General features: G+C 38.7%; 1 protein-coding gene across 1 annotated transcript; it reads left to right on the top strand.

Annotated features, from left to right (window-relative positions):
- The first annotated feature begins 5898 nt into the window (after nucleotides 1–5898).
- LOC104773272 (UDP-glycosyltransferase 79B8-like) lies at nucleotides 5899–7530 on the top strand. Its single transcript, XM_010497849.1, has one exon. The coding sequence runs from the start codon at nucleotides 6057–6059 to the stop codon at nucleotides 7383–7385; it is 1329 nt and encodes a 442-aa protein (XP_010496151.1). The 5' UTR covers nucleotides 5899–6056; the 3' UTR covers nucleotides 7386–7530.
- The last annotated feature ends 6061 nt before the right edge of the window (nucleotides 7531–13591 follow it).

Here is a 13591-nt window from a genome sequence, read left to right as displayed (position 1 = left end):
AAAATCTCGCCGAGGCTGATGGCAACTACAATGGAGACTACGATCGCACAGTCCAAGGAGACGCTGGTTCTGAGAAGAAGTACAAGAAAGACCTCAAGAATGTTAATGAGAAGCTCGAGCACATCTTGCTAAGTCAGCAGAAGAGCGTCCACTTTGTATCTGAGGATGACCCTTTCACTACAAGAAAACAGGACATTTACGACTACGATTGGCGACTAAACACGTAGTCGCCAAATTTAGTGACTATATACCGACTGCTTACCCACTACTTTACAACTGCTCATTATTAGTCGTAAGTTAGTCGTTATTTACCAACTGAATTGAGTAGTTGGTTTAGTAGTCGTTAATTAGCGATAATTTAACGACTGAAAGACAAGAAAATAATATCGTCACCTTAGAGTAGCTAATTTGGCGACTACATGGGGACTACTGCGGCGAGTCGTTAAATTGGCGACTAACATACGACCACATCTGTTAGTCGGCAAATAAGTGACTACTAACCGACTAATGAGGCGAGTCGTAAACATGTCGGCCAAAAAGAAACACATTTTATTCGTTTGGGGGTTGGTAAGCTTTGTTTTTTTGCGACTGTTAGTTTGAGTCACATCACAGTCGCGAAATAGTCGGTAAGTAGTCGCCAAAGAACTCTATATATACCACACCTTTGTTTCTTATTTCATTCACACCACAAGAAAGAGCATTAATAAGAAAAAAATCGAGAGTGAGAAAAAAAAAATCGAGAGTGAAAAAAAAATAGAGAGAAAAAAAAAACAAGAGTGAAAGGTTTTTAATAATGGCGGGAAGTTGTAATTATAGTCATTTTCGGGAGTGGATGTATAAGAGGCTTGATGAAGTGACGAGAAATTTCATGGAAGAGTTCAGCACCGGGGTAGAGGAGTTCATGGCTTTTGCAAATAGCCAGCGTATAGCACAAAATAATGGTGGTAAGTTTCATTGTCCTTGTGATAAGTGCAAAAACGGTAGGCGTCTTCCGGGGGGTACAAGTTGGAATCATTTTTTTTTGCTATGGGTTTATGGCAGATTATTATGTTTGGTATAAACATGGGAAAGAAATTAATATGGGCATAGAAACGAGTTATGTAGATCCGACATTTATAAGTGGGAATGAAGAAGTGGGTAATGTGGTAAGAGATAGATATGTGGATATGGTGAATGATGCATTTCATAATAACATAAGTTTAGATGATAATTATCATCAAGATGGTAGTTATCAGAATGTAGAGGAACCAGTACTTAACCATTCCAAGAAATTCTACGACTTGTTAGAAGGTGCAAAAAATCTATTATATGATGGTTGTCATGAAGGTCACTCATAATTATCCCTAGCTGCTAGAGTCATGCAAAATAAGGCAGATTATAATATGAGTGAAAAGTTAGTGGATACGGTTTGTGAAATGTTGACTGATTATCTACCAGAAGGAAACCAGGCTACTGGTTCACATTATCAGACAGAAAAATTGATGCGCAAGTTAGGCCTCCCATATCATACAATTGATGTTTGTATTAACAATTGTATGATATTTTGGAAAGATGACAAAAAGGAAGATAAATGTCTGTTTTGTGGTGCACAAAGATGGAAGCCTCGGGAGGGCCGACGTAGAACCAAAGTACCATATAGTCGTATGTGGTATCTGCCTATTGCTGATAGATTGAAGAGAATGTATCAAAGCCACAAGACTGCAGCAGCAATGAAATGACATGTCGAGCACTAAACAAAGGATGGAGAAATGAATAATCTTTCTGATGCAGCAGAGTGGAGGTATTTTCAAGAACAAAATCCTCGTTTTGCCGAAGAACCCCGTAACGTGTATCTTGGATTATGTACCGATGGGTTCCATCCATTTGGGATATCTCGAAATCATTCTTTATGGCCTGTGATCTTGACGCCATATAATCTACCCCTAGTATGTGCATGTATACCGAGTATTTGTTTCTTACAATTCTGAATTCTGGGCCAAATCATCCGTTAGCTAGTCTCGAAATATTTCTCCAACCTCTTATTGAGGAGTTAAAAGAGTTGTGGTCTACTGGAGTTGATGCGTACGATGTGTCCTTGAGTCAAAATTTTAATCTAAAAGCAGCGCTGATGTGGACGATCAGCGATTTCCCGGCGTATGACATGTTANCTGGATGGACAACACATGGTAAGTTGTCTTGTCCAGTTTGCATGGACGATACAAAGTCTTTTTATCTACCTAATGGAAGGAAGACATGTTGGTTTGATTGTCACCGGAGAATTCTTCCTCATGGTCATCCTCTTAGGCGGAATAATAAAGACTTCTTAAAAGGTAAAGACGCTATGAGAGAGTATCCACCTGAGTCTTTGACCGGTGAGCAAATTTACTCTGAGCGATTGGATGGTGTGAATCCACCAAAAACGAAGGACGTCGGTGGAAATGGACTCAAAACTAGACACCGTTGTTTCCACCACCACCGGAATCCCTTCCTTCTCGACTACCCGTTTGGGACATGCGTGTATCAAATGCCCATACATCCCACACAGTGAACAAATTTTTGGCAGACCCTCATATGCCACGAAAAATCTGTCTCCATTTACAACCACTAAACCTTTCAGCGGTTTGGATAAGTTTACCTCAACACAAATCCTGGCAAAATGAGCCCTCTCAAAATTGGTAGTGTTCGCATCTATCCGAACAGGCTTCCCCAACCCTCGTACAATAGCCAACAGGATAGATTGGTGATAATAGGTTAACGGAAGGTTGGACAACCGAATCCAAACCGGCGTGGTCACAATATCATCCTTTAATGGATCAAAACGGGGTGACCAGTCCTGGACTAACAAGCAATGCCCGAACACCCTCCAAGGCCCTCCTGTCAGTGCCGCTACATACTCCTCTTCCAGATCAAATCGGACCATAAAAAATTGGCGGGATAAATCCAGAACAAACATGGCTCCCTTTGGCTTCCACATCTCCTGCAGCTTCCGACTCATGACTGCTATCGGTATGTGAATCCCCAAGACCTTCACGATCATACAATTCTTCCATAGACCCTTCATTGCTTCAATCACTTCCTCTGCAATCGTGATAACTGGTTCTCCCTCCTTACAATCCGGGAACTCCAATCTCACTCGTTCTGTTACGAACGCCGCATCCAACACACTCTCCGGTGAAGGAGTTCCCCCAACAGCACTCCCCTTCACCCTGTCCACCCATGATCCTGAACTATCCGGTGGATCTCCCGGTGGCCTCCCCTTCTCACCAATCTCCATCATAATCACCTCTTGACCTACAGCATTCGCTTCGTTCTCCATCATATCATTAGAGAGTACTAAGCTACTTAATGTTGTATTCGGACTAGTAATTATGAATTGTTATGTCAATAACTTTATAGAAGCATTACAGAAACAGCTAGTATAGATGATTGAAAAAAAAACACACACACACAAGAATTAAATACTTTGAAAAAAAGAACATGGATAGCTACAATCACGGCATATATATCGACGTTTATGTTCTATTGTCAATTTTTAATATGTATTTTCGATTTTTTTTAAAATATAATAATCAGCGTCATTCACTCATTTATCACGTTGATTGCTTCACCTAATCTTGTCCTATTTCACCTGATCTGTCCTATTTCAATGAAGAAGAATCAAAGCAAGTGGTCAAAGAAAAGAAAAACAAAGCAGTAATTCTCTTCTTAATTATTGTTGGATCCATTAAGATTGATTTTGTAACTTCTTCTTCGCTGTCTTGTCTTGTGACATGTTTTTTCCTGTGCCCTTAATTCTATTGTTTTCTTTTGACACTTGTTCTTCTTGCCTCTCTTGTGACTTGTTTATTTTTTTAGTGAATTATTGGCTATCTTTTCAAGTAGTGATCTTGTGACTTGGTTTTTGTAGTGCTCTTTTTGATAAGTCAATTGTTTTCCTTATAGCTGCCCAAAATAACCAGTAACCAAATAATCGACCGAACTGAATCAAAAAAATTAAACCAAAACTAAACCGAAATTCTTCGAATAACTGAATATTTAGTAAAATCCTATATTCATACTAACCAAAACCAAACTGAACCGACAATTAAATAATTAACCAAAATATCTGAAAATCTAGAAAATACCAAATATAATATCTATATATTATATATATATAAAGTTATATTTTCTCTTTTCTCTTTCCTCCACATCAACATCCAGCTAAACAATGTTATATATATTTTTTGTGTTATAAAATACTATTTTAAATATCCATTCATTGCATATTTATTATTTATAACTAATAGTAGTAAAAAGAACATAAATTAATTAAATTTTAAAATTTTAAAATCAAAAATATAATCTTTTTAGTAAATAAAAAAAACATAACTATATAAAATGAATTAAGTAATATAAATGAAATTTTAAAATAGTAAAAGTAATACTATGAATTTGTTTTAGTAATAATGTTGTTATGCAAATTTTAACAAAAAAATGATCATATTCCAAAATTTAGAATGAGTTATTGAGATTTAAAATGGAAGTAAGATTCTAATGCACGGTAAAGTAGAAAAACAGTTATGTAATTGTATTTATAAAATTCTAAACATAAAAATAAAGTTGAAGTGAAACATTAGTTTTTAAGAAACATATACTACAAAGATCTATTATAACACTTAAAGAAAAATAAAAGATTAATTACTCAACTCAACTTAAAAGTTTTGATCTAAAATGAAAACATTGTAAAGGTCACAATTTTTGGGAAAACTATGAAAAAGAATTTTGAAATAATGATATGCAAGCCGTTACAAAAGTGACAAGTTGTGTAGCATATCTCATAAGACATATTATCAAGTGGAGGTACAATTCTATAAAATAATATATACACACACACACATATATATATAACAAGCTTGAGATTTCATTAATTTTATCAAATGCTTTTAATCCAAAACATTGACAGTCATAACATATTTAAAGTACAGTATGTTTTTTTGAGAAGACAAAAACTAAGATTGCATCCAAAATTAACATCTGAAAATAACATATGAGTTTTATAAAAAATATGTAACTTGGATTAGTGAACGGATATTCATTGTCGAGTTTAACCGTTTCACCATTTAAGAATTCTTGACTTGGTCGGAAATTCTATTATGACAGGTGATGCACTTGGACAACCAGTTGTAGCGACATAACAATAAAAATGTTCATGAAACTTTGTATAGTTGCGTTTAATTTGGGCTATCGATATATTTAAATGATCTCTATAATTAGGCCGTTGATCGACACTCGACGTAAGAACTTTTAAAAAGATGTTTTCATGAGATATTAATATGAGATATTAATATAGAATGAACTCTTCTAGGGATAAAAGGTCAGAAGATTGTCGAAAATATTTTTTACTCTTCCAGTGAGGTTCTTAACTCATTTTTTAAAATTAAAATCTCGCGCGCGTGAGTACATATTCTAGTACTTAATATTATGCAAAACTATAAAATAAACTTAAAATTTTAATTATTTCTACATTGAAGACAATTAAATACTTTAAATAATCAATATATTAAAAAGTTATTATTTTGAATTTACAAAATTAAATACAATTTTGTAAAATGGAATCAATATTTTTCCCTTTTTTTATTTTTATTATTGTATTTTTGGTTAATATTGGTTATATCCGGTTACTTTTGTTATATTAGGTTTATTTGGTTTATGTTAGTTATGGTTATCAAAAGAAACATAATCGAATTTTTTAAAATATCCAAATAGTTATTATGTTACTATATCTAAATTAACTAAAATCAAACAAAACCAAATCGAAACCAAATAGTTAACCGAATGTCTAGGTCTAATCTACACATTTGCTTCTATAATCCACTAACTTCCACTATATATTTTAATCATGTGCTTCTGTAATCCACTAACTTCCACTAAATATTTTAATCCACCAAGCCTGTCTCCCAAGTTCATATAAGGGTGTTTCACAGCACAACAATCAAAGCAAGAGACGAAGGAAAAAAAAGCTTATACTTCTTTTTGAATTCTTGAATACTTTGTTTAGTTGTTTTGTTTTGTTTCTTTTTACAATTTGGGGAAACAAAATGGATTCAAAATTCCATGCTTTTATGTTCCCCTGGTTTGCTTTTGGTCATATGATTCCTTTTTTACATCTTGCAAACAAACTAGCTGAGAAAGGTCACCGAGTTACATTCTTGCTGCCTAAGAAAGCTCAAAAGCAGGTGGAACATCACAACCTGTTCCCAGACAGTATTGTCTTTCACCCTCTCACCGTCCCTCATGTCAATGGCCTCCCTCGTGGTGCCGAGACAACCTCGGATATCTCAATTTCGGAGGATAATTTATTGTGCGAAGTCTTAGATCTCACTCGCGATCAGGTTGAAGCTGCGGTTCGTGCTTTGAGACCGGATTTGATCTTCTTCGATTTTGCTCACTGGATTCCAGAAGTGGCGAAAGAGCTTTTGATCAAGACTGTGAGTTACATCATAGTATCTGCAACAACTATAGCTCATGACCAGGTCCCTGGTGGTGCTTGCGGTGTTCCTCCACCGGGTTATCCTTCATCGAAGGTGCGTCTCGGTGAAAACGATGCTCATGCCATAGCAAAATTGTCGATCTTCTACAAGAGACTTTATCATCAGATCACTACTGGTTTTAAGAGATGTGATATCATTGCATTGAGGACATGCAAAGACATCGAAGGTAAATTCTGCGACTATATAGCGCATCAATACCAAAAGAAGGTTCTCTTGACTGGTCCAATGCTCCCTGAGCCCGACACAAGTAAACCACTAGAACAACGCTGGAGTCATTTTCTGAGCGGGTTCCCACCGCGTTCAGTTGTATTTTGTGCACTTGGCAGCCAAATCGTTCTTGAGAAGGATCAATTTCAAGAACTCTGCTTAGGGATGGAGCTGACAGGTTTACCCTTTCTTTTAGCGGTAAAGCCACCGAAAGGATCATCAACGGTCCAAGAAGGTTTACCAGAAGGGTTCGAAGAGCGAGTGAAGGGGCGTGGTGTCGTTTGGGGAGGATGGGTGCAGCAACCATTGATACTGTCTCATCCATCAGTAGGCTGCTTTGTGAACCATTGCGGTCCAGGAGCAATATGGGAGTGTCTGATGACTGATTGCCAAATGGTTTTGCTTCCATTTTTACATGATCAAGTTCTCTTCACAAGGTTGTTGACTGACGAATTCGAGGTCTCCGTAGAAGTGTTGAGGGAAAAAACAGGATGGTTTTCAAAAGAGAGCTTAAGAGATGCGGTCAAGTCTGTGATGGATAAAGACAGCGACCTCGGGAAGCTAGTGAGGAGTAACCACGCTAAATTGAAGGAGATTCTTGTTAGTCCTGGATTATTGACTGGTTACGTTGATAGCTTTGTAGAGGCATTACAAGAGGAACTGATCTGATTAGTGATTACTGTATGTTGAAGACTTGTAATAATATTAAATCCATATTTTAAGGTTGAGAGTTGAGACGCTTTTAGATTTTAGAAATTTTGGTTTACGAATAATTATTTTTGAACTATAATAAATTTGAAAGGAAATGTCGTTACCTAGCCTAATTCCCAAATTTGTAGTGATATAAATTTACAACTGTATGAATTGTATTATAATAGAACTAACAAATGACATTAATGACAAAAGATTGTTTGACTAAAAACAACAATACTGAAAATCCAATATTTTAGTTTTTATTTAATTAATAATTTGATGAGTTAATTTTTTTCACAAAGATTGAGTAATATATTTGGTTAATCGGATTCTGAAAAAACAAGGAGAAAGTGGAAAGAAAATGAAAATGACACTTATTAATTCTAAAAACTTTTAAATCGTTTATTAATTCAATATTTTGTTATATATTTATTTTCCTAAAAAAATCATGTAAATAACAAGTAAGTATTTAAACAATTACTTCCACAAAATGTTTGCATTTTATCTGTTAAATTTCATAAGTGCTAAATTACCATTTTACAAAAATAACGCATTTAAAAAACAAAAATAATTGATTGCTAAATTTGAGATGGTCCACACTAGGCAACCGTAATTTTATTCAAATCTTATGCAAGTTTGCATGCAATATGTTCTTTTTTTGTACAATGATGAATCCATCGTGAGGCAACTGTCAAAGATAAACTCAACTTCATGCAAAAGTGTCGGCAATGACAACAACAATAGTTGTCATTCCGATGAATGTCAAAGTTACCTCGACCACCAAAAATCTCTATTTATCTTGTATAGTATAATCAATTTAATTTGAAGAAAAACCTAATCATATAAAATGACAAATCATTTACCTACCGAAGATAGATTGAAGAAAAATATACAAAACAAAGAGCCAATATGAGGAAGAAAGCATATTAATATGCAAGACAATGCTAATGCATTATTCACATCTTAAGACATAAGCTCCCAACTCGTGCTTAGCTGATTCGAAGCTGGAGCATCAATGCCATAATATATCAGCTCAAACTATCGTAAGTAAAATAGGTAAAGAAAAAAATCAAAAGTCCTTTTGCTCTTCTCACACTAAAAGAAAACAGACGGCTGCACTTATAGTCACCTAGTAGTCGCTAAATCAGATATAACAACTATTTTACGACTAATCACTGTAGTCATTATTGTAGTCGTAAATCATTAGTCGGTAAGAAACAATCATAAAATAGTCGGTAAATAGCAACCATGTTACGACTAAACACCGTAGTCGTAAAAGTAGTCGTAATATCGTCGTAAATATTTACGACTATTTTATGATATTTTTACGATTAATACGATGTGAACAGAAGTTTTTTAATAGTAGTTGTAATGTAGTCGTTAAATATTTACGACTATTTTACAACATTGTTACGATTAATTCGATGTGAACGAGAGTAGTTTAAGAGTAGTTGTGATGTAGTCGTTAAATATTTGTGACTACTTGACTACTACATTAAGACTACTTGATTACTATGTGGTGACTACTTAAAGACTGGTTTGACGACTATAGTGATTAAAAACCATAATCGTTTTTCTTGGTTTTGTATTATAACTCGAATTTCTAATCAATGAAAAACTTAAAAGTTCACAACATTTGCAATCACCACAAGTAGACCACATTTGTAATAACCAAAAGTTTACCATATGTGCAATAACCAAAAGTAGACCACCTGTAAAATAACCAAAAGAGACAACCAAAATGATCATTCTAAAACTAAGATTCTCACAAGTCACAAGGAACAACACATACACCAAAATGACAAGTTCTTGAGAGTTAAGAAATAGAGATAAGTAACCTAAGAAGGAGATGGTCTTTATGTTGGAGGCTTGGTGGATGGATCACTTGATTCAAACACAAGGAATTTCACAAAGGTCTTATCAGTTTGGCGCACGTACTTTTCCATGTGCTTTATCTTCTTCGGTTGCTCATCCACAACTTTGGAATGTTCTGCTTCACAAGCAGCAATCTCAGCATCACGTTTTGTATTATAGGAAACTTGTTCTTCAATTCTACGTTGAGCTTCCTTCATTTTCTCTTGCAATGCAACAAATGATGAGGACTCTTGTAACGCCCATGTCCCGCGATCCTAAAGGAGGGCAGTTTGTTTTATTGAAAATGATAGCTAGATGAGCTTAAGTAGCTAAGCTACTAGCTCAACCATCTGAAATATAAGCTGAACGAGCTCAACAAGCTCGATGAACTAGCTAGCCTAGCTGAGCATAACTACACCAGCTGGTACACTAGCTAGCTCAGCTGGATGAGCTGGCTGACAGCTCAACTTAGCTCGGTGAACTGATACGGTGCTGACCCAGCTGGGTGGTCCGGTCAGCTAACACTCGAGCTGGAGGATTGTGGTAGCTCGGTAGCATGAGCGATCACCATCGGAAGGGTGCGACTCTTCAAAGAGATGCGATCCATCAAAAAGGGGCGAGGAATGGGTGTGTCCTTTCATGGAACACACCCATTGGCGTCCTATATAAGGGATGGACGCCCAGCCCATTCAACACTCCATCATCCATCCATCGTCCATCTCTGCCTAAGAAGAAAAGGGGGGTTTGGCGATTACTTCGATACTCGTCCGAACTGATGCGCATGCTACCTCTCTATCGAAGATACGATGAGACGAGTGATGGTTTGACTATCAGGTCGAACTGATCGAAGGATAAGCGACAGTTCAATCATAGAGTTGGGCTGATCGTAGGATGATCGACGGTTCGATCATAGAGTCAGACCGATCGAAAGGTCATCGACGATTCGCGCCAATGGATGGATCAATCAAGGGTTCATCGGTGATTCAACCGCTAGTCGGATTGGGTGATCAAATGATCGATAATACGAGCCGTAGGTTGGATTGAGTGGTCGGGTGCTCGACAAGGCGTTCAGAAGTATCGCCCTGTTCAGTGTTTGATCGGCAATTCGATTATGGGGTCGAATCGTTCGATCGGACCTGGTTCTGATACCAAGACCAAAAAGTCGACGAAGTGCAATGGTATGACCGATGGGTCAACTAACGGTATGGATAGTGCCAAACTTCGAGAACATGAGTGGTCCGGAAAGTCAATAGCGCAACCAATCACTGTGCACCGAAAGGACTATAAGTCCCTATCCCTGATGTGTGCAAAGCCTATGGAGTTGGTTGGTTGTATGGGTAAGTCACAAAGGGATGGGTCAAAGGTAAAGATTATATTCCGCTGCGTATAAAGATTTACAAAGTAATGTCACGAGCCAAAGCTAAGTAAAAGTGTTAAATCAATGGATGTTCAGCCGCGAATGGGGCCGAACGAAAGCCATGATCGCGGACGTCGAGACGTCTGGGTCAAGATCTTTCATGTTGGTATCAGAGCATGGTGAGGACGTACGCAATTATGCTATGTATTCATACGAAATGGAAATCTCTGATAAGATCGAAAACATGCTTGAGAACGGGAAAATGTTGACCAAGATACGCTCGTGAATCGAGCGATTGTTCAAAATATCGAACACATAGCATATCAACCAAAGGTCGTGAATGACGATCGCGTCCGGGAAGGACCATGGTCGAGAAATTGTCCTAGTTGGGATGGAACTAGGATGGGAAAAGACTTGTTCTATTCAGAGACTGACCAAGATCAAGGGAAACATATTGCGTCGGAAAAGACGCAAATCAAGGAAAAATGACCAAGTCCCAAAAAGAGCAAGATCGAGAATAGATCAAGTCTCGAGTGGACAAATATCGGGAATCTTTACACCCACCAAATTCGAGGACAAATTCATTTTAAGGGGGGTAGACTTGTAACGCTCGCGTCTCACGATCCTAAAGGAGGGCAGTTTGTTTTTAAAAAAATGATAGCTAGATGAGCTTAAGTAGCAAAGCTACTAGCTCAACCAGCTAGAATATAAGTTGAACGAGCTAAACATGCTCGATGAACTAGCTAGCCTAGTTGAGCTTAGAAACACCAACAAGTACACTAGCTAGAACAGCTGGGCGAGCTGACTGACAGCTCAACTCATCTCGGTGAACTGATCCAATGCTGACCCATCTGGGTGGTACGGTCAGCTAACACTCGAGCTGGAGGAGTGTGGTAGCTCGGTAGCATGAGCGATCACCATCGGAAGGCTGCGACTCTTCAAAGAGACGAGACCCATCGAAAAGGGGCAAAGAATGGGCGTGTACTTTCATGGAACACACCCCTTGGCGACCTATATAAGGGATGGACACCCAGCCCATTCAACACACCATCATCCATCCATCGTTCATCTATGCCTAAGAAGAAAAGAGGGTGCGGCTCGGCGAGTACTTAGATACTTGTCCGAACTTATGCACATGCTACCTCTCTATCGAAGGTACGATAAGACGAGCAACAGTTCGACAATCAGGTCGAACAAATCGAAGGATAAGAGACGGTTTGATCATAGAGTTGGACTGATAGCGGGATGATCGACGTTTCAATCAGAGAGTCGGACCGACCGAAAGATCATCGACAATCCGCGCCAATGGACGGATCGATCGAGGGTTGATCGGTGATTCAACCGCTAGTCGGATCAGGTAATCAAATGATCGATATTATGAGCCATAGGTTAGATTGATCGGTCGGGTGGTCGACAAGTCATTCGGAAGTATCGACCTGGTCAGTGGTTGATCGACAATTCGATTATGGGTCGGACCTGGTTTTGATACCAAGACCAAAAAGTCGACAGAGTTCAATGGTATGACCGATGGGTCAACTAACGGTATGTCTAGTGCCAAGCTTCGAGAACATGAGTGGTTCGGGAAGTCGATAGCGCAACCAATCACTGTGCTCTGAAAGGACTATAAGTCCCTATCCCTGATGTGTGCAAGGCCTATGGAGTTGGTTGGTTGTATGGCTAAGTCACAAAGGGATGGGTCAAAGGTAAAGATTATATTCCGCTGCGTATAAAGGGTTACAAATTAAGGCCACGAGCCAAAGCTAAGTAAAAGTGTTAAATCAATGGATGTTCGGCCACGAATGGGGCCGAACGAAAGTCATGATCGCGGACGTCGAGATGTCCAGGTCAGGGTTTTTGAAGTTGGTATCAGAGCATGGTGAGGACGTACGCGATTATGCTATGTGTTCAGACGAAATGGAAATCTCTGATAAGATCGAAAACATGCTTGGGAATGGAAAAATGTTCGCCAAGATGCGCTCGTGAATCAAGCGATTGTTCAAAATGTCGAACACATAGCATATCGACAAGAAGGTCGGGAAAACATAGTTTAACGACCAAAGGTCAGGAAAACGTTGACCAAAGGTCGTGAATGACGATCGCATCCGGGAAGGACTATGGTCGGGAAATTGCCGTAGTTGGGATGGAACTAGGATGGGAAAAGACATGATCTATTCGGAGACTGACCAATATCAAGGGAAATAGATTGCGTCGGAAAAGACGCAAATCAAGGAAAAAAGACCAAGTCCCAAAAAGAGCAAGATTGAGAATAGATCAAGTCTCGAGTGGAAAAAAGTCGGGAATCTTTACACTCACCGAATTCGAGGATGAATTCATTTTATGGGGGTAGACTTGTAACGCTCGCGTCTCGCGATCCTAAAGGACGGCAGTTTGTTTTACAAAAAATGATAGCTAGATGAGCTTAAGTAGCAAAGCTACTAGCTCAACCAGCTGGAATATAAGCTGAACGAGCTAAACATGCTCGATGAACTAGCTAGCCTAGCTGAGCTTAGAAACACCAGCAGGTACACTAACTAGCTCAGCTGGACGAGCTGGCCGACAACTCAACTCAGCTTTGTGAACTGATACGGTGCTGACCTATCTGGGTGGTCCGGTCAGCTAACACTCGAGCTGGAGGAGTGTGGTAGCTCGGTAGCATGATCGATCACCATTGGAAGGGTGCGACACGCGACCCATCGAAAAGGGGGTGAAGAATGGGCGTGTACTTTCATGGAACACACCCCTTGGCGACCTATATAAGGATGGACGCCAAGCCCATTCAACACACCATCATCCATCTATCGTCCATCTATGCCAAAGAAGAAAAGAGGGTGCGGCTCGGCGAGTACTTAGATACTCGTCCGAACTGATGCGCATGCTACCTCTCTATCGAAGGTACGATGAGACGAGCGACAGTTCGACAATCCGGTCGAACTGATCGAAGGATAAGAGACGGTTCAATCATAGAGTCGGA

Source organism: Camelina sativa, unplaced genomic scaffold (assembly GCF_000633955.1).
Source record: "Camelina sativa cultivar DH55 unplaced genomic scaffold, Cs unpScaffold00510, whole genome shotgun sequence".
Classification (NCBI taxonomy): domain Eukaryota; kingdom Viridiplantae; phylum Streptophyta; class Magnoliopsida; order Brassicales; family Brassicaceae; genus Camelina; species Camelina sativa.
This window is presented reverse-complemented; position numbering and strand designations above follow the sequence as displayed.

Bases quoted from the DNA above. Each gene is read 5' to 3' on its own strand.
- LOC104773272 (XM_010497849.1), top strand. From the start codon at position 6,057: ATGGATTCAAAATTCCATGCTTTTATGTTCCCCTGGTTTGCTTTTGGT.